General features: G+C 39.7%; 1 protein-coding gene and 1 pseudogene across 2 annotated transcripts; both read right to left on the reverse strand.

Moving 5' to 3' along the window:
- Positions 1-246: 246 nt before the first annotated feature.
- LOC145484739 (uncharacterized) lies at positions 247-11,905 on the reverse strand. 2 transcript variants are annotated; one of them, XM_081463372.1, is made up of 7 exons: positions 7,407-8,249; positions 5,519-5,658; positions 4,702-4,824; positions 4,421-4,519; positions 3,642-3,728; positions 2,891-3,265; positions 247-2,378 (listed from the first exon to the last, which is right to left on the reverse strand). In XM_081463372.1, the coding sequence occupies exons 1-7, from the start codon at positions 7,888-7,890 to the stop codon at positions 2,178-2,180; spliced, it is 1,509 nt and encodes a 502-aa protein (XP_081319498.1). In that variant the 5' UTR covers positions 7,891-8,249; the 3' UTR covers positions 247-2,177. The 2 variants fall into 2 exon arrangements, with proteins under 2 accessions (XP_081319498.1, XP_081319499.1); XM_081463373.1 differs by lacking the exon at positions 7,407-8,249 and adding an exon at positions 11,002-11,905 and having other exon boundaries at positions 249-2,378.
- A 2,142-nt stretch (positions 11,906-14,047) lies between these two features.
- On the reverse strand, positions 14,048-20,537 carry LOC145485557 (uncharacterized; annotated as a pseudogene).
- Positions 20,538-21,169: the final 632 nt, after the last annotated feature.

A 21,169-nucleotide genomic window follows, 5' to 3' on the forward strand; every position in this document is an offset into this window, starting at 1 on the left:
CCACGAGTTTTCCAAGAATTCCTGAGCACTGCGGACCTCCATTACATAAATATTTCATACGAGAGACTTCGTTTAGCTAAGCAGTCGCAGAAAATAGTTCCTCAACACGTTTAGCAGTCTCTTCATCATTTATTTTGTCTTTGTAAATTGTGTAGTATTTGAAACGGGGGTTAAAATTGTATTATTGAGTGAAGATGAAAACGGACGACATTTTAATCTCGAGGAAGAAAGAGAAGGCTGCAACTAATAAGGACACTCACCTTGTTGTAAGTTGGTATCGTTTCTTTATTTCTTTGAATTGTTTTCTATAATTTCAAAACATAATGCTACATTGCAAACAGTAGTTAAGCCACTGATGCTGATAAATTCTAATTTATTTACATTTTTCAATTAATATTAATAGCGGTGACTTTATCCGCAAGCTCCAATCAGATATGAAGCTGGCATTGGCTTTGTCACTGCAGCTAAATTAAAGTTAAAAACTATGTATAACGAAAGAAAACCTGATAAAATACAACTTTTTTAGATAAGAAATATTGATATAGTCCAGGTCAAAGCATGTACTTCTTAGATACAATTAAAACAGTCTTGCTTTCCTGAATCGTGTGGCTAAGACACCATTGAAACTTTCTCGTTGTAACAAATCTTTTCCACGAGATTACCATACGTTAAATTCTGTGGACAATTAATAGTCGCCAAGCAGACTTTGTTGAAAGCCAGTCCGTACCCATGGAAAGCAAGGTGTCTCAGTACATCTTAATGAACATGCATGTATTTTTTTATACATAAGAATTGGTTTACATGTAACTGGATAGCAATTGTAAAACAAGCTTACATCAGTGTTCGGATTATTTCAAATTGCTGAGTTTAACGTAGAATATATCGTCTCATTTGAGACTAGTTTTGAGCTTTTTTGTGAACGCATATAGTTTTCTATGAATGTCATGAACCACATTTCTCAATTTCATTCTCAGCACTCAGGCGGCGAAAGGCGGAAAAGCTCATATCTATCGAGGTTTCGCTAAAAGAAGGTTAATACCACCACAGCATGCTATGAACAACACTGAAAACAATACCACTAAAGAATAGTACCTATCACTGATACACAGCGTAAAATAGAAAAATTCGGTAAAACCTAAAACTTGTTTTAAATTGTTTGTACAAAGATGTATGCCTGCATACAACTTAAAAACAGTATTTCCACTAGTGAAATTGAAATAACGCTGTTTTATGCGACGAGTAATGCCTTTCACCTCCATGAAAAACAACAACGTATATCGTGTAATCTTTCTTGACTTAAGCATACTTTTCTTTAAAAGAGCCATGCCAAGATATATCAAAGAATTCTCTTTGAGATTTTCAACCTCACCTTCAAAATGAAGGACATTTTGCAATAGTTTACTATGAGTATACATGTAGTTAACGACAACGACAACGACAACGACAACAATATGGGTAAGATTGAGACAGATGAATCAGGGCAGAATGCAAACAATGAACTTCCAATCTTAAAGCTTATTACTTATTTGTAATGAGTCCTGTGAAATGGCTCCTACATGTGTATTAAATATTAGAAGCAGTTCTGCTCTGCAGAACAAGGCATTTTCTTACATGCCATTCTCTACAGTCCTTGAGCAGACTTTCTTTAATTCCTAAGCGGTACAGCTTTATTTAGAAACTTCCCTCGCGAGAAGATTTACAATAGCGAAGCGCGCGAGTGACGTAATACCTCAGGTAAACTGAGACAAACGAAACGGAATGGTGGATAATTTGACGCTTTTTCAAGCGCGTAAGCAAGTGTTGCTAAAACAATTTTTAAAACGAAAATTTGGCGTTGATTTTCCTCCTATTTCTCCCAGAACACGCTAATGTTGTCTGACTCTCGCGGCGTTTCAATAATTTGCATTCTTGTTTTAGACTTCGCGCGCTTCGTTATTCAAAACGCAACTGATCTGTCATCCATGCGTCTTTGTCGACAGGCAGAACGCTGGCGACGAGGCCTACACCGTACCTTACAGGCATTAGGTGACAGACTAAATACCTGCGGAGATCATAGGACCATTATAATACTGTACATTGATTCAACTCCACTAAAAGCAACAGTACTGCATCACTGTAAATTTCAACTTCAAATTATCTGAACGGTTCCGTCAAGATGACGAAATTTCTGTGAAAGTTTACGTTGTCAGTGGACACTCCCAGTAATGAACAATGCATTCCAGAGGGTCACCAACCGTGAACAGTGTAGAACGTCCTTTGCAAGTGCAACGGTAGAAATCTTTCCCTGCATCTGGGTCCCCGGGCGGAATTTGCCCTGTCTCCAAGTTGTACTCCGCTGCACGGTTAGTGGAACACGTGGCACCAAGTATTTTCTTTCCCTGGAAGTTGCACACAACAAAGCTTGAATTAGTCAAACCTTTAAATGTTGCCTGTAAACTAACCTCTTACGTAAACGCTCTTTAGGGTCGTCACACAATCTTCCTCCCACGAGATGGGGGAAGGTATTACAGTCCCAACGTTTCTGTCGTGAACTACACTGACTGCGTTGGCCACTTTATTTTCTATGGCATGGTATAAAATAGTTATGCGACACTTTCTCATGGAGTATTCCACTTAAAACTTGTATTTTCTTGGTATACACATGAGCCTTTTGGTACCAAGAAAAAAAAGACAAACTTACATACACTTGCAATGTCGAATGGACTCTTAAACCAGTTTGCAGATGCAATGTACCTGAATGTTTTTGTCGGTATTGTCATGGCTGACTCAAACCACACAATAAGACGAATTTGTGAGAACGTCTGCTGGGTTGCTAATTGATGGTAAACTCATGTTGATGCGCACACATGTGAATTTAGACTTGATCAAAGTGTCCCCTTAGCTTACTTACATCTTGTTCAGCAACAAAAACGTCTGTTGATACAAAGCCAGCGACTGAATGAGTTTGAACCTTCTTGACATATACACACTGACTGAAGTTCCCAGCTCCCTGAGGTCCTGGAGGTCCAACGGGCCCCTGGGGCCCCTGTGACCCTGCACTGCCAGGATTTCCCTTATCTCCCTGGGGGCCCAAATCTCCCTTCTGTCCATTGATGCCATCAGTGCCATTCTTCCCTGGTTCGCCCTTGTCACCTTGGCCTCCTGCATCACCTTGCATTCCATTAGGACCAATGGGTCCCTGCGGTCCCTGAGGTCCTTGGTCGCCTTTTGAGCCATTGAAACCTGGGAGGCCTGTGGCACCTTGCAACTTGCTGATACTTTGGATCTACAGGAGAAGAATAAAGGGAAATGAGCCTCATACATTTCCTACTGTACTAGAGAATAACTAAAACTGCAGTTTTATTGATGTAAGGGTAACTACCTTTCCTCTTGCCTTGAGAAACTGGCACCCTTCAAATCCTGTTTGCCCAGAGAGTTAAATGCAGACCTAAATGTACTGTTTTTGGTTTGGCTGGGCAAAATGCTCATCAGGCAAGTGAGAGAGTATTTGGAGATGAAATAGTTTAAAGAAACTACATTTTTGTCATAGGCCTGCAATGCATCCAAATAGATACATACATTAAGCTACTTGCTTGCATTACGTGCCTACTACGTGTATAAACCAATTATTCCATTAATTAACTATATTCTTGTGATCTTACCTGTGAGCTCAGTGCACTGTTTATGATGCTCAAACGATTTTGCAAGGAGCTATCAGCATCTAACAAGTTTTGAGCTGTATTGTTTAACTTAAAAGAAAACAAGCAAAACAACTGAAAGTTATATACATGTACTGAATATATTATTATATACTGCAGGTACGTATGTGTGTGTGAATAAAACAGTTGCCTCACTGAAGCAAATAAAGTACATGTATGTGTTTTGGATCTTGTCTGTGGCATTACCAAATTTCAACTTAATTTAGTATAATGAAAGTATTCCACAAAAGTTCCAAGCTAATCTATAGCCTTTGAGCTTTGGATCAACAGATGTGTAATGTGCAGTTAGTACAGGAAATATCAATACCCAACTCCAGGTAGAAGGTTATTAGGAATTCCAAAAGATCAAGGGTCTCAAAAGCCAAAAAGAAAGTATCAGCAGTGGGGTGGGGTGGGGGGGGGGGGGAATCAAAACAAAAAGACTTTTCGTGGGGAGGACATGTTTGGATATTTTCTGGAACAATTAACACAGTCTCTGGCATATATTTCAAAATTGTCAACAGTGTAATTGTCAAACTAGTACTAATGTACAGTCACATACTTCTTTATTGTTGTTTTTTTTGCACATTCAGAAATCCTTCATCAATCAATCAATCAATCAATCAATCAATCCCATGGTTAGTTGGTTGGTTGGTCAGTCAGTCAGTCAATAAACTACATGATAATTCAGACTCTATTCTTATCATAACCCTTAAGCTAGAGCTTCTTGTGTAGGGACTTACCTTTGCATTGAAGGAGGATTTCAAAGAAGCCAACTCCATGTGGAAACTTGAATTAACAGCACTAACAGATGCATCAAGCTGCTGGCTGATGTTCTCAATCTATTAAAATAAGTGTTGAAAAAGTATTGATCAGATTCTGTAAAAAGCCTATATCAGCCTGTTGTATATACATGCACAGCCACTATTCGCTAATGTTATCATTTTCTGGAAACTCTTAAATGGATACAGTACCTCAGTCTAAAGGTACATTGTACATGTAAAAACAATATATCTTTATGTACCTTACTAATAGAATCACTTGTTCCAGTTTCTAGTCGGGAGAGTTGATCCTTTGTTCCAATGATGTTGCTATTAGTATCATTCAAGTCACCCTTTGTACTATGAATGTCTCGCTCAAGCCTGACCTGTGAAAAGGTAAAACCACCAGCATTTATAAGCAATGCTTAACTGCAACCACTCTGAGTTTACCCAATCCAAACATTCTGCTCAAGCTGAACTGTTTCATTTTATCCTTAAGTGCGAGGTGTAATGAATCAAACTCCTCCAACCAACAGAATACAATAATATGACAGATGCATAATTCATTTACATATTTGTCCAATGCAAGAAGAATTTAGTTTTTAAGACTGCCTCTACCAAAGTACTTATAATTGAAAGGTGACCCTCCCATTAAATAGTACCACATCCTCTTCCACCTGAACATCATCAGAGAAAAAAAAAGTGAGGTATTGGGAGGCACGTTGGTTTCATGGTTAGTCCGGGTTCGAGCCCTGTTGTTTTCTTGGGTATGACACTTTACTCTCACAGTGCCTCAGTCTCCAACCAGGTGTATATTTGAGTAATGTATATTTGATATTAGGGGTAGCCCTGTGATGGACTAGCATGCCGTCCAGGCGGGAGTAGAAATACTCCTAGTTGCTTCATGCTACATAAACCGGAGATAAGCACTGGTCTGGTGTGCCAATCACGGGCTCACATACAAACTTTTCGAAGTCATATACACGTACTGTGTACATTACAAAGCAAATTAAAACAAAAGAAAAATTAGCATAATTTAAGATAAGTTCATATGCAGATTACTAACTGACTAAATCATACCATGAATGTTTTAATCAGTGAGATATTTAATTGCAGTCCCTTGATCTTGTCCTCAATTGATGGCACATCAAGGGGAGGTACAACAGATTCTGACTGAGACTGACCAGAATCACTAAGTTGTTGTCCATTTGGAGCAATGGCTGTTGATAGACAGAAGTGATTAGATTTGACAAGAAGAATAAAGAAGCAAAAAACTAAAAATACAAAATTATATAAAGTAATTACCACATATTATAACTTAAGCATAACAAAAGCTCCCCTGGATTCCTGGCGGGGGGGGGGGGGGGACATAAAGGAACTTGCTATAAAAACACAACTGTTTAGGACTCATCAACACCCTATCTAAATCCACATAGATAATCTTGCATGTGAAAAAGAAAATAAAAAGAATCAGCGAGTGTGCAATCTAGTTGACAAGTATATAGATCAGTTATTCATTGTGAAGAGAAAACACTCTTCCATGTCCTAATACCATTGAAAATTAATTGATGTCAGTCCACCACAATAACTAATATTAGATCAGTAATCCAACAGTGTGATTACATCCCACTTCCCAAAACCCTCACCCTATTTATGACCAAAATCTGCGATTTTCCTACCGTATTTATGACCAGACCAAAAATTCGATACCCTATTTATGACTGTTGTGGCTGACACAGTTGCCCTAAGCACAATTTTTGAAAGGTTTTTGTTTATGGTGTTATTGATAATGATAAATATGTGGCATCTTCTAAAAACATAGCCAATTCAAGACTAGAGTACAAAAACCATACCCTATTTAAGACCAAAATGGCCAAATTGATACCCTATTTATGACAAAAACAGCTGAAAAACCATACCCTTTGGGGCCACACATACTTATATAGCCCATATAAGGGAGTACTCGCACCCCAACAGAATTTCGCAGGTACGACAAACAAGCAGTTGGACGAGGATACTCGACAGAGAAACTTGAATAAAGTAAATATCTAGCCTTTACTCTTGGGTTAAATATCCTGATTCTTTTGTTTTTTATTGTGTCCAATAAAGTACCATTCAATATTGCGATACACGAAGCCTGTGTGAACGCTCTTGGAGCGTCAAGTTTCGAATGAAATAGAAGTAAACAAAGGACGATGAAACATATTTACACCAAACTATACATATGTGGAAGGTTGGCATGTGAATTGATCGTGAGTTATTCATCTATGATAACCAATATAAATTAACATAAGTATGCTCGGACTGTCAGTACGTTAAAACTCATCATTGAGTGGTTTTATTGTGTTACAATAGTACAATAAGAGCTAAGTGGAGTGTGATTCATCCCTCGCTGTGAATGCAGTCAATAATAGTTCATTGCGGAAATGATATTAGCATCTCCGAAAATAAATGCACGATTTGTGTTTTACAATTCATTCTTGACTAAAAGTTACTTTCTTTGGTGCATAATTTCTCTGTTTACGAGCGTTTTCAATCGGACAGTACTTAAAAGAGAGAAAACCTTGCTAATATCACTTCAGCTTTTTGTTTACATTTGTATACTAGGTCTGTGATCTGAAAATTCAATGACCGGTTCTTACTTATTAACAGATAGTTACAAACAAGCCATATATCAGAGAGAACAAGCCACTGAACGTTTGACGTTCTTCTAGAAGACACGATCATCTGATTTAATTATTCCTATGGTTACCTAAAGAGATTTACATCGCACACGGTCATGAATAATTTAAAAGCTGTCGGGCCACCGTGGAGTCACCGTGGTGTGATCGCCTACAAAAAAAATAACTTCCCTTATTTTGTTTTTGAAAATAAAGTGTATCAAATGAACAGTGAAGATAGAAATAATTTTTTCTCGGCGGTAAGCCTTTCCATATTACAGACCGACCGCATGGTCTTACTCGCTTACCTTTCGTGTTTCCTTGTTCCGTATTACACGCACATCGATCCACGGAGGGGCCGACTTTACCCAACATCAAAAGCACCACCAAAATTAACGCCGTAACCGACGTTAGAAGGACAAAAAATAAAATACAGCGATTTAAACATGATTCTCGCGTATATGTGTCTGACAGATCGGAAGAGATTGACTCGTCTGTCGTTCTCCGCACCCGTAAATCTTTTAAATTCTTGAGCGGTATGTGAGGTTCATACATGTCATTGAATCGCTTTCTCGGTCTCTTCCCCTCTTCTTGAAGCACACGAACCTGATCGCTGAGGATCGTAGGGTCTTCATATTGATGTCCTTTTTCCTCGTCAAAGTCCCGAGGCTGTTTAGTCAGTAAACTAGCGTTCGAGTGCGAAGAGCGAGGTGACTCGAATCGCACGTCGCACTCATCGACGGCGTAAGGACTAAAATCCCTATTAGGATAAAGAGGGATAGCCGTTGACATTCCCGGTCAAATTTAGCGTACTTTTTGGCAGTGAAAAATATCCCAAACTTTCTGTCACTTTGCTTAATACTACAATAATACAACACCCACCACGAATATCAATGAGTGAAACTATCATTGAAAGTACATTGCCGGCAATAATACGCGCCAAAACACTGATCGCTGATTGGTTCGTTGAATGCGTGGAAGCCACGCATAGGACTTGAGTGGAATTTGATCCTATTGCGTCATCAGTCGTGCATGGCTAAGAAAGTACAATGTACTTGATTCCATTTACCGCTTTCGTAGCCAAAACACGATAACATCACTCTTTGAACTTTTCTTTTCCATCATCTCGCCAAAATTCTGAACAAAATAATTCATAAACTGATTGGAAACAAACGGAACACGCCGAATAGAACTTTTTTCTAAAACACATGTTCATTCACACGTATTATGCTCCGAGTTCTCGTTCTAAAACAAGTTGTTATGAAAAGTATGTTCAACTCAAAAAGTTTTTGGTAAAACTGAAGAAAAAACACAGAACAATAAAAAAAACAATGAATAAAAGGATTAGAAAGAAACTACGAGAAAAAAGCTACACGGGTTACTGATGAAATCAAGAGAAAATGGGTGGTGATGAAATACATCATCTAGAATTAGCATATAAAAACAGATGTTGATTGAAAATCATACTGCTCTGTGTAACGAGTGGGTTTTTTAAAACAGGTGTTCTGTTTGATCCAAAGGCAGATCAGTTTATCGAGCACGTATCGTCATTTATGGTCTGCTAATATACACCGCCATGCAATAAGCCCGTTATATAACGGTCAATGTACTTAAAATATCCTATTTTGCATCAGCTTTACAGAGAAATTATGAAATGTCGAGTAATTTATCGATTCGAGCAGGTAAAATAATTAAGTTAATAGGGTTTATCTTAAAATACGCTGTTTTTTGATAATTTCAATATTTAAATCGAGATTTTTGATCATAAGTGAAAGACACAGGAAAATGAAAACTGAGATCTGTGCTTATGAAGATACTTTGTCTATTGTCCCGGCAATAATTCAATTTTAACGCTTTTTTCGATCAGTACACTAAGAGTTCAAAGCAGCTCAGTGTGATGAGTAAAGCAAACAGAAAACAAGGAAATACATGTACATGTAAACTGACTAGATATATTGCTAATGTAAAATATTATTCAAGCAACTATTCAATAATTTCCCAAATTAAGTGACGTGGTAAGCGCATGCCTTCCAACGGCAAAAGAATCTGAAATTGTGATATTTTTTGCTAGGCATAGAATTAGCTACAAAACACGCCTGGTAGGAAGGCTGGTAGCTAATATCATTCTACTGTTGTCTTTCACTTTCCAGCAAACGCAGTATTTTGCTAAAAAAAAAGATTAAAAGTAGAAGACAATGTGCGTGACCAAACTATTCTGTCCTTCCTTATCCTGTTTCACTTTCAAAGCGACAACGATTTTAGAAACCGTAACGTGCTCGGTATTCAATCAGATTTCCGCCTTGAAAGTTAGATCACTTTGTAATTCCGGTGTTGTCACTGATTAAATCAAGAAAATCGATTTCTTTATTGTTATAGCTGCAAATTTTCCCGATTTCTATCAGCTCCCGTGTCTGCAAACTTAGACCTTAATAAATGTAACCACATGAAACCAGGAGATGTTTAGGGTAGCAGACGTTTCACCTTGTTATAACTTCCCTTTCAAGCCAATTGTAACGGCTTTTTAAGGTAACTGACCTTTTTTACTTACAGATAACAGGCTAGAATTCTTAAGTTCCTTCCAGTAAAACTTCCCTACCCTGTATTATCCGCCAAGATGATGACTTATGGCGTCTGAAATTTTAAGACTCTCTTTCTCGTTTCTCATCTGAAAGCACTCTGCTATGGAGAGCTTTTCAAGTTTTAAGCTGACTCAGTGAGGAGTAAAGCGTTCATAACTTTCATAGGTTTCCAAATCGAGGGAAATTAGAACAAATACACGCGAAGATCATTGTTAAATCCAGAGTAAAGCATGAAGTAAAAACTAGGTCAGTTGGTAACCTTAAAAAGAATCAGAAAGCTGTGAAAAACAGATTGATGACAGGAAAGGTTAATTCAGAATTTCTTTCATCTCAGTACCAGTCATGGCCTGTGACGACTCTACAAGGTTCTTAAACTCGTCGCAATTTTTCGACAAACTTGTTGCAATTTTTAGGCCCTGATCAAGGAGTTTAATCCTTTTCGTTTTCGTAACATAAATTAACTTTCCATATACATGGAACAGAAAGTGAAAACAACCATTTTATAAGCGCTAATGAACTCCTTATATTGTCAATGAATATGCAAAATGCATATTAAAAGACAGTTATGTTTCCCTTATGTTTATTACGAACTCAGTGAAGTTGTAGGGTCTTGTAGCTAGCGAACGAAATTCTTTCTGTTCCCTTGCTGACATGCATGAAAAAAAAGAGTATTCTACAACACTGAATAGAGATTTCGGGATTTAAAACAAATGAACAACCCGCCAGATCATCAGAGGATTATGAATTTGTCAGACTGATGCATTGTTTCTCAAAACAAGTTAAGCAAATGAACTCATAAAGCCGGCTGGTAATGCATGAGGACCAACAAAGAAATCGAGTTTAATACCCGGCCCGTTTAGCTTGATTAATAAAAGAAGCGAAAAGCTCAAAGGAGCTGGGGTTAAGCAAACAAAAACAAAATGTCTTTGCTGAGAGCCGCCCCAAGAAAAATTCCGCAGTCAGCTAATCACGATCATTGCTTGAAAACTGAAAATTATTCAACAGGGAAAATTAACACCATCTAAATTTGGCACTCGCTATGGCACATGACGAGCGCGGGATTAGCACCTTTTTTCAATTTGCCGCTTTTAAATCCTGCTTTTGAAAAACAACAAGTGGCTTAGTATGGATGACAAAACGAAAAAGGTTATCTTAAAGGCACGTACAATCTCTCAATGACACAGAGCGATAACCTGCCCCAATATGCTGTCAACAATCAGCCATACAGAGGTTCTAAAAAAAGTTTCAAACTTTTCCCTGATAACCAAACAACTAAAACATAATGAATAAACTTTAAGAAGATTTAACTGAAAAACGGCTTTACCTTGTTCGGTGTCCCCATTGCAAGAGCAAGTCGGTCCAACTTTACCCAGGATGATTAACACGACCAGGAGAAGCGAAGTCAGGGAAACGACGAGAATCAAAAATAAGATCAATCGGCTTAACCAGGAGTCACCGACTAGGTCCGCATCGCTGTAATTCTCTTGCTCGTCAGACTTTCTAAGTTCAGTCGGTTCGTATAGCTCATTTCGTTTCCTCCGAGCTCCTGTGCTGCTTAAACCCTTCTCTGCAAGGCGAGAAGGGTCTTCGTATTGGTGCGCAAGTTCTGAATTTTCGTACGCCGGATTCTGATAGCTTCCCTTGAACGTGGTTTGTTCATTTCTTGAACCGTCACCCAAGCTGTCGACTGCATACGGAGTGTATGCGCGGTCTTGTGGCCGTTTGACTTGCGCCATGAGTTTTAAAATTACCGACAACTGCTCTGAAGCAAACACGACTAGGCTATCGGCAAATCTGAAGATATTAATTTCGTATCAACAAGTGTTTTTCGCAGATCGATGTTTGCTGCACGAATGAGTGAACAAGTGCGTATGCAAATCCGGAAAAGCTATTCAAACATTTACGTAATTGCTAAAACGTGACGTTGGATTGGCTATTTCGATGTTAAGGGATTGTTCCTTTTTGACTGTGCCTCATTCCAGCGTGCAGGGCGTAACAAAAGAGTATATGAACCGGAGAGAATGCCAGCATTGCAAAACAGCCCTGTAAACCAGTAAAAATAACTTGATAATTACAAAGCTCTTCGCAGTCGAGTCACGCGAAATCCGTGCACTCACTAACTATTGTAGCGCGAACGTTTTTCTGACTGTAGATATATGGTTTCCACGAATGACGAAATTCATCAACCCACGTTAACACCATTGTATTACTTTGGTAAGATAAAAAAGAGATTAATTTGTTTCTCCAGCAATAAGGGGCCCAAAATATTGTATTTTTTTGTTACAAAAATGTTTCGGTCTATTTTACATAAATTGTTAAAAGTTGATCTTTGACGATCAAGACGCGTGGGTTACGTTCGCCTCGGACAAAAGCATCTTCTGCTCAGTCAATGACAAGCTCAAAGTTGAGCATGTTCACTGAAGTAACACATAACATGAGACCATATTTCAATCCCGTTAACATCTCTTAAAGATTAAAACCAAAAGGGAGGTTCCAAAAAAGGAATTTGTATGTCACTTAGCAATCGCACTTTTTAAAAAGATAAACCTCTAAGCAGTTTTAAGCCGAGGTCGTGACTTCAGTGGAAATACCTGTACGTCTAGTGGATAGATTAAACATGAGAGTTTTTTTATCACTTTTGATCATGAGTTGCAATATGACTTTATGCGAATTCGAAACCACAACAGGGCGATTTGTAAAGCAATTTATTTTAATTCTGACCGTCTCTGCAGCTAAGTTGAGTTAATTGCGTTCTTCGTGGATCGTGAGGTCTAAGCATGGGATATGAAGGAATTAAGTGACCTAATCTCCTGTTACTATTACTTTTTCTTCTATTTTTATCTTTTCCTTTTAGACTTAACACGTCCGTCGACTAAGAAAATTGGACATATGTCACTTAGGAACCTTTCTCCCCCAGGTACCCTCATGTAGTAACGGCCTAAAAATGTGCGAAGAAAAGTTTTTCAGCTTTTAATTATATATATAATTTGTGGTCTAAAATAAAGTATAACGTTCTCCTTTTAATTGGTCAAAAAAGTGGGTTAAAAAAAATTATCACGTCCTTGTCGCAGAAACCAGGATGAGGTCTCATACTGGCTCTAAATTGCATTCTAAAAGACCACAGAAATGTGACACGCTGCAAAAATTTCGTCTGGCAAGGATCAAGCGAGAAATTGGTACGTGTTGACTGCCAAATATGAGCATTAAACACCTGTTAGTGGCTGACACAGTTAATTGAACGTGTCAGGGATTCCCAGGTCTTGTCTAAATGCTGCTTGTGTTTGGCGCAGAACCTACTGGGTACTTCTTCCGCCACTTTGGATATCGATTGAATTTTGGAAACCCACGAAAAGTTTCAGGAAGTTCTTTGTCGGCAGTCTTGACTCGTTGGTTTCTAGTAAATGGCGATAAACCTGCTGCACCCGACTCCTCCTAGACAATATCAAGGTATAGATACGTTTGAACTGCGACAACAGAACGAAAAGATAATGGGAAACTCTTAGAAAAGCGGGGAGGAGTGGGGGAGGTTTGGCTGCAAAGTCCGTCGACGCAAAAGCAATTTTGCCTCAACCCAAATAAACAAAACGTTCGCTCACACCCAAAAGCATATTGCATATGTAGCATAACCGGACAAACAGAGATATTTGTTAGGGCTTTGACAAAACGCACGATAGATTTTCGTCACCATTTAATCACCCATAACATGGCCAAAGGTAAAAGAAGACCACACCAGAACCCACCAGAGAAAATCAAGACAGAATGCAAAGAACTTTGGTTATCTTTCAGTTTTTTTTTCCGTCAAGCACGTAACTTCTGAAAGCCATAATGGAGATAACAATCCATTCACTCAACTTAAGCGTAATCACGAAGCTAGATTCATTTCACTGTAACGTTGCTTCACTGTGATTGCGTAACATTGATGCATTCTAGGGTATAACAAGGTGGAGCGGAGGGCATATATCGGCCGATAATGCATAGGTAATGAAATTAGCGACACCTTTATGATGCAAGACGCAAACAGACTGTAGCCGCGCCACACGAAGTACACTGACGGGTTCTTTCTGCAAGTCCGCCATGGCCCGGCTCACGTCCTATGTACGCGCGGTCTTCGTATGAGGAATTCGAATTCAATCAAAAGTGTCTCTCCGCCCTATACAATCGCTGACTAATACTAGTAGTATTCGATAAGTTTTTACTAATAATCATGCCAACAATTGTATCATCATCGTCATCATGATTACGCTATTACCACCAGCTCTGTCCCCTTAATGGTACTCAGTTTATAGCTAATGTAAGGACTGCAAAACTATGGTATAGAGCGGTTTTTAGTTGAGTGTCGTAAAACCAAAACCAAAGTAAATACTCTAGACAATCACAACTTGGAAGAACACAGACAATCCAGTGAAACCAATCTGAAACCCGAAAACAGTACGTGGAAACATGGCCGACATAAGGCTGGGCTCATAGCTCGGCAAAACTTGTGCCTGTTAAGTTTGGTTTTACTTCTGATGGAATGACAATGTGGGGCGGGTTTGTTAAGCTAATCGCCTTGCGTAATGCAAAACCAAGACCCAAATGAGAATCTAACTTTCGACACTCTCATGTGAAAACCGCTCCATCAGTTAAGATTTCAAGAATAATGACATGCACGAATTTATCGCTCTGCTTTCTTGAGAATTGACGAGTCTTCGGACAAAAGAAGCCCGCAGCCTCGGGACGGCTGTACAGAAGCTTCGTGTAAAGTAAAACCCAGCATTCCTGCCATGGGTGTGGCAGTTTCCTTTACACCACGTCTGGGGTCGTTTAGGGTGAGTGTAACACTCACCAAGCCGGTACTCATTGCACTTATACTGCAGGTGTTCTCAGTCCCCTCCAAAAACTCTGTAATCCATCCTCTGTAATCGTGCTGGCCATGTATGACTTGACCAGACCCATACGCTTTCTCGTAAGTCATAACATGACTCCACCATTTCCTATCTGGTTTTCCTTGGTAAGTATCGAGCAGGTTTGAGAAAACTCTTTCTACCAGATCCCACCATTCAGATGGTAAATCAAGATCTTCCTCAACGGGTTCAAGCAGTGTTCCTAGAGTCTCAGTTTGGTGTTCAACTTGCTCCAGTCGTCCTCAGTACCCAACATTTCCACCGCAACAATTCCACATCCCAGGACCCGGCACCTCGTAGAGGAAATAATCTTGAACTCAGGTTCATCAACGTAATCTGCGAAACCATCTTCTTTTCTGCAGTTGTGGTGCTGAAATCTGCCGTCATTCTATCCACGCACTCAGGTACTTTCAACTAAGTTCTTGTGTATTCCCTGCGCTATTTGATCAAAGAACCAGCTGTAGTCGACAGTATAGATGCTTGAATTGGGCACTGCTACCTCGATGGGTTTCTTTTCTTCGTGGTCAACAAACATCCTACGTTACAGAATCTTTCTTCGTGTTTTTATCGATGGCGCAGGCTACTCGTTTAATTACACAGAACCACCAGTCATCTGTTGAGGCTCGTGGTTTCCAGTGATTGTTGTAACAAGGTTGCGAGAACTGCGGAAAACAATCCGCAATCACCAACGAAGCGAATAAATACTTTCTCCTGCTCCTAATGCAACAGCCAAAGATTACGGCATCCTCTGTTCTCTGTACAACGCGCATGTACTTCTTAAGCAAATATTTCGCCTGACGCTGTTCAGCGAGTTTATTGAAAAGCTTGAACTTCGTGTACGTGGAATCATTAGTTCAACTGAGGAGTGCATGGAACTATAATGAGTGCATGAGTGCAGCCCGATTGCATTCTGGAATCAAACACTGACGTTCAGTAATTTGTTCAATCCCTCATCTGTTTAAGAAATGGTAAGCGTGCAAAGTGCAACGATCGAGTTATGGATGCACGCGGGAGGCTGCTAAGCACGAAAAAAACGTAAGAGTTGCTCGAGGCGATAGCCGAGTGCGACTCTAGCTTCTTGAGTGCTTAGCAAACCTCCCAAGTGCATCCATAACTCGATAGTTGCAGTGCTGCACGCATAACATTTCTTTTATAACATTGAGGCTTACTACACTATAGGAACTATTGAGGCTTTTGACAAACATTTTTTATTGAATCTCGCCCTGCTTACATGAAGTCAAAAGCACGATAAACCGCGCGAAAACGTTCATTCAAAAATCAGGCAAAGCGACACAACAACATCTGTCTTGGACTGCGGTGAGTTAAGCTAATAATTTACGTTTTCCCGATCCCGGATTAACAAACAACTTCAAACTGCTCAGTTAACCTAAATATCAAGCTAACAACAAGCGAAAAGTGCTGTCAGTAAAAGCGTTTCTCAAAAGTTAGTAAAATTTGGATCGGTTTTCCGAAGAATTGAAGACATTCTTTTGGTGGTTGAGCTCTCTGTCCTTCACGGCCTCCTCGGCAAAAGAAAAGAAAGTTATGGAACCGGACATTTATACAGCTGTATAAGTGAGAGCGGGGAAGAAAGCGAGCAAACGACCCTGGCTTTGAGCTGTTTAATTTGAGATGCTTTCCTTCAATTAGCAGGTTTGTGGGTTACGTTTTCCTTTCCACTTCATTTTAGTTGCGCGTCTAAGGTTGAAATCGAACTCATGAATGACTTTAAAAATATGATCTCCGTTACTTTCGTTATTCGGTGAAATAAGCTTAACTGAACAGAAAACTGGGGCTTTAAGGAAAATGTTAGAAATGTAAGCTTATACTTGTGCACGATGCAGTCGTTCCTTCAAGCGGCTGTTCCTTCAAGAGTTCAATTTACGATCGAGCAAAACTGAAATCCGGGCCCGACTGAAATAATTCATCAGAGGCTACCAATATTTGATAAAACTTCCTTTATTAAAGCTCAGTAAAAGTATTATCTTTGACGTTTTTGGAACAGAAGAATTTCGTATGCAAGGCTTCACTTAAAAAAGAAATTTGTGAAAACTCTCATGTACAATTCTTGCTTGCCGAAAGCATTTAAATGGCTTTCTACGCCAGAAAAGTTTTACAATGAAAGGTTGTGCTGAATTTTATTGTCGCCAAATCGCTGAAAAATTCTCTCTAAAGGTCTTGCTATGCATTACTAACCTCGAAAGGTTGATAAGACCAGTTTGTTACTTTTTTTTTGCCCTTCTCCGAGTGCCGAGTGCCCTTGTTCAACCAGCTGATTCATCTCCTGCTCACTTAAATTAGCAAATCTCTTAGGTGGAGGCCCGGCAAAAAACTTGAGATCGAAATTTGGTAGCTCACAGGAATAATCTTCCTCCTCTCTGGAAGAATTATTAGATATTTCCATATTCTAGGAGAAGAAAAATAGGAATTATGTTTTAAAAAGTGTTGTGTCTCCCCTCATTTTCTCTCGGTCTCAAGGAATAATCTGGCTTTTAGTGCATTGCAAACTCATCACTCAAGATGGCGGTTCAACACAACAGCTCGTACATGGCGTGTGTGCGCATATACTGATACCAAAATCCGTGAAATACTTTTTGCGGCATAGCATCCGTCCACCCACCCCCCCTCCCAGAAAAAAAAAATCATAACTTATCAATGCACTCGAGTTCAGTTCAGACGTCATAAGTTCACTTTCTCAGTTGGCTTCCGTAGCCGAAAGTGATAGCGCCTAGGTGGCGATGTTGCTGGACTGGTGATCATACTTTGCTTGATACTATTACTTCCTACGAATGCCCGGAACTCTTCTGCTGTGAGCTGAGGTCCATTAACACTGACCAGCTGTTTGGGTAGGCCATGTGTCGTTTGCAGCTTCCTCAGTTCCTCGATTGTTCTGGCAGCACTTGTCGTGGTCATCGTATCACTTTGGGCCATTTGAAATACGTAGCTACAACGAACAGAAACATCGTTCCTAAGATCATTAATGGTCCCGCAAAATCTGGGTGAATACGTTTGCCATGGGCGTGTTGACCACTCCCATGCATGAAGTGCGGCGGTCTTAAGATTGTTCTGGCTGAGTTGACATCCTGTGCACCCTCTGGCTACTTCCTCAATTACCTTGTCCATTCCCGGCCACTACATGTAACTCCTGGTTAAGGCCCTCATTTTCACGATGCCAAGGTGGCCTGCCTGGAGCTCTCCTAACAGCCGTGCCTGGTACTTAGGTGGAATTATCACTCGCAAGCCCCACATAAGGCAGTTATCCTTCAAGGTGAGCTCGTCGTTTCTTCTGTGGAATGGTTGCGGCTCTTTCTCATTAGTGCTCGGTGGCCACCCATGCTTCGTGTATTCGACCACGCGTGATGAAACTGGATCTCTCTGGGTTGCTCGACAAATGTCTGCACTGACTGGCAGCCCTTCTAGCTGTGACAATTAAAAAACGTCCACTGGATCAGCTACTTCCTTCTTACATTCCTTTTTTAAAGGCAGACGTGATAATCCGTCTGCATTTCCATCTTGGGTGGTGTTCTTGTACGTTACACTTATAAAACGCTTTTGTAAACAGTGATGAAATGTTTTGCTTTTCGGTCCCGCCATATCTGTGCATCAATTTCCTTAAATAAACACGCAGTTGACATGTTTAATGAACTTCTGTTTTCTTTGGGCGATTTTGGAAAAAACTGCCTGCTCCACCCATACACTTCGGCGTCATACTTACAGGACACGTCAATTCACTGAAGTTGGTGAAAACTGTCCTAATGGGCTAATCAGATTTGTAAAGGCTGGTTTTCACTAGCGCACAAGCCTAAGAATAAGGAATGCACTCGAACACATTAAGATTTTGTTAATAACCGTTATCAGGACCTTACCGGAGACCTTTGATATTTGCGTACTTATCAAGCCTAAACGAAGGAAGAGAGTTCTGTAGAGAACTGTTGTCATGTGTCGCAATCAAGAGAATCATCTGATTCACTTTGCGCTAAGTATGTGTTTAACTCGGCTTAACTTATTCTGCTTTACTTGGGTAGTCGGTTCTCTATTGAACTGTTGTTATCTGTCTGGAAGAATATTAATCGCACGCGCTAGCTCACTCTGCTTTACTTGGGTAGTCAATTCTTTATTGAACTGTTGTTATCTGTCGAGCAGAATATAAACTTTGCGCGCTAGCAGTTATTCTGTTTTCCTTGGGTAGTCAATTCTTTATTGAGCTGTTGTTATCTGTCGAGCAGAATATTAAACTCGTACGCTAGCACTGAGTTATTCTGTTTTACTTGGGTAGTCAGTTCTTTATTGAGCTGTTGTTATCTGTCGAGCAGAATATTAACCTTGGACGCTACGAGTTATTCTGTATTACTTGGGTAGTCAATTCTTTATTAAACTGTTGTTATCTGCCGAGCAAAATATCAACCTCGCGCGCTAGCAGTTATTCTGTTTTACTTGGGTAGTCAATTCTTTTTTAAACTGTTGTTATCTGTCGAGCAGAATATCAACACTACCCTTTTCGAAGGTGAATTAATCAACATGACACGAGCGTGGGACAAAGAAAAATTCTGAGTCCCCGACAGGAATCGAGCCCATGACCTCCCGAACACCGGGCGGGCGCTCTATCCACTGAGCTACGAGAACTCATGGAGAGCAAGGTCATTTAACTGAGTTCATATATGATAGGTGTCCTGCATACTGCTAGGATCAACGCTATCGAATTCATCGCGAGTAGTGATAAGTTAATAAAGATGGTAAATTTTAAGCTCGGTAATGAAATGTGAAATTGCTCTCCATGAGTTCTCGTAGCTCAGTGGATAGAGCGCCCGCCCGGTATTCGGGCACGCTCGTGTCATGTTGATTAATTCACCTTCACATTTCATTACCGAGCTTAAAATTTACCATCTTTATTAACTTATCACTACCCTTTTCTGCCTTATTCATTTCACCTGCTTGCACCCTAGGGTTTAATTTCTTGCTTTCTTTGAGAAGAACGTGTTTTCCATTGTTTCTATATTTTGAGAAAGGAACTCATTTTCGTGTTTAGCATAATACCCGAGGAGGGGGGTGGGGTTACTCCCAGAAAAATTTCGTGGGGGTGTGCGGCTCGCTTCCCAAAAGCCTTATCTTATGGCCAAAATCTCCGAATTTCCCAACCCTATTTATGACCAGACCAAAAAGTTCCCCTAAACATGATATATGAAGGGCTGAAAAAGTAGCTTCTTCTAAAAAACACACCTAGTTCGAGACTAGAGTACAAAAACTATACCATATTTAAGACCAAAATTGCCAAATCGATACCCTATCTATGACCAAAACGGCTGAAAAACTATATACCCTTTCAGTTAGGGCGGTACATACCTATGTAGCCTACAAAAGGGAGTACCTCCCCCCCCCCCCCCCCACCCAACGGGACATAATATCTGCCTCTTTTTTTCTTTTTCTTTAGAGATCTGGTCTGTTAGCGGTATTTGTTCCGCAAAACGTTAAGTTGGCATAGCCTGAGATTATAGGACAGATGAATATTATGCGTACGACCATTTTATGGAAGCGTCACAATAAACACAAAGCCGCGTCCCGCGTGAGAAAATAATTCCGCCGGTTGCAATGGCTTTGTAACTAAGTTAGTGTCATTGTACGCTGCGCGTATTTTGACATCTCCTTCACATGATGCCAATGCGGATGATCTCTTTGTTAGACTTGGCTGGCAAAAACTTAATCTTCAACGAGAATTAAAAACAACCATTATGGTCTATAAATCTCTTAATGGTCTCGCCCCTGATTATCTGAAATCAATGTTTACTGATCGGAGTGCAATATCTACCTATTCTCTTAGGAATTGTGAGGGCAAACTAGCCGTTCCACTTCCCGCACCAATTTTCTAAAAAAACAGTTTCAGCTATAGTGGTGCGGTGCTGTGGAACAGCTTACCTACCAATCTGCGGCAAGTACAAACTCTTGCTACTTTTAAATCCTGCTGCAGGGTATCCTTTTTCATAATAAATAAGTTAATTAATCACACGGCATTCAAGGAAAGCAGGCACTTCGTTATTGTTTTTATTTTTGTTGCTATTAGATTTAACTAGTAGTAGATTAGTATCTTAACAATGTAATTAATGCAATTTTAGTATTTACTTTAAGTCCTGATGTTTTATTTTGTGCATAAATAAAGTTAAATGAATAAATAATAAATAAATAAATAAATAATAAATTGTGTGTGACCGCAAATGTTACAAATAACACATTTATCGTAAAAAAATTGCGAACTTCGATCTTCTGTTACAGTTGTTAATAATAGAACATGGTGTGTTGAATCCACCCAAGGCTTATGATTAACCTAATCTGCATACATTTTTTTCGTTGGTAAAGCTCTTTTTAGTGAGTCTCGACCAAGGGCCGTCTGGATTTTACAAAATAGAGGTCAAGCATCGCATTTTTTTTCGGTGAACGTAAAAAAATAAGGGTTTAGTCATTTGACGATTGTCGCCGGCGCCGTGTACACGTAAACGGAGTCGATAAGTACGAGCTTTATTTAGCAAGAGCGACTTGTTACAGTAATAAAACTGATAAACGTGCGTGTGGCCTTCAAAGTCCTTTAAAGTTAGTCAGACAAAAGGGTGATCGTGGAAT

Source organism: Orbicella franksi, chromosome 4, assembly GCF_964199315.1.
Source record: "Orbicella franksi chromosome 4, jaOrbFran1.1, whole genome shotgun sequence".
Lineage (NCBI taxonomy): Eukaryota > Metazoa > Cnidaria > Anthozoa > Scleractinia > Merulinidae > Orbicella > Orbicella franksi.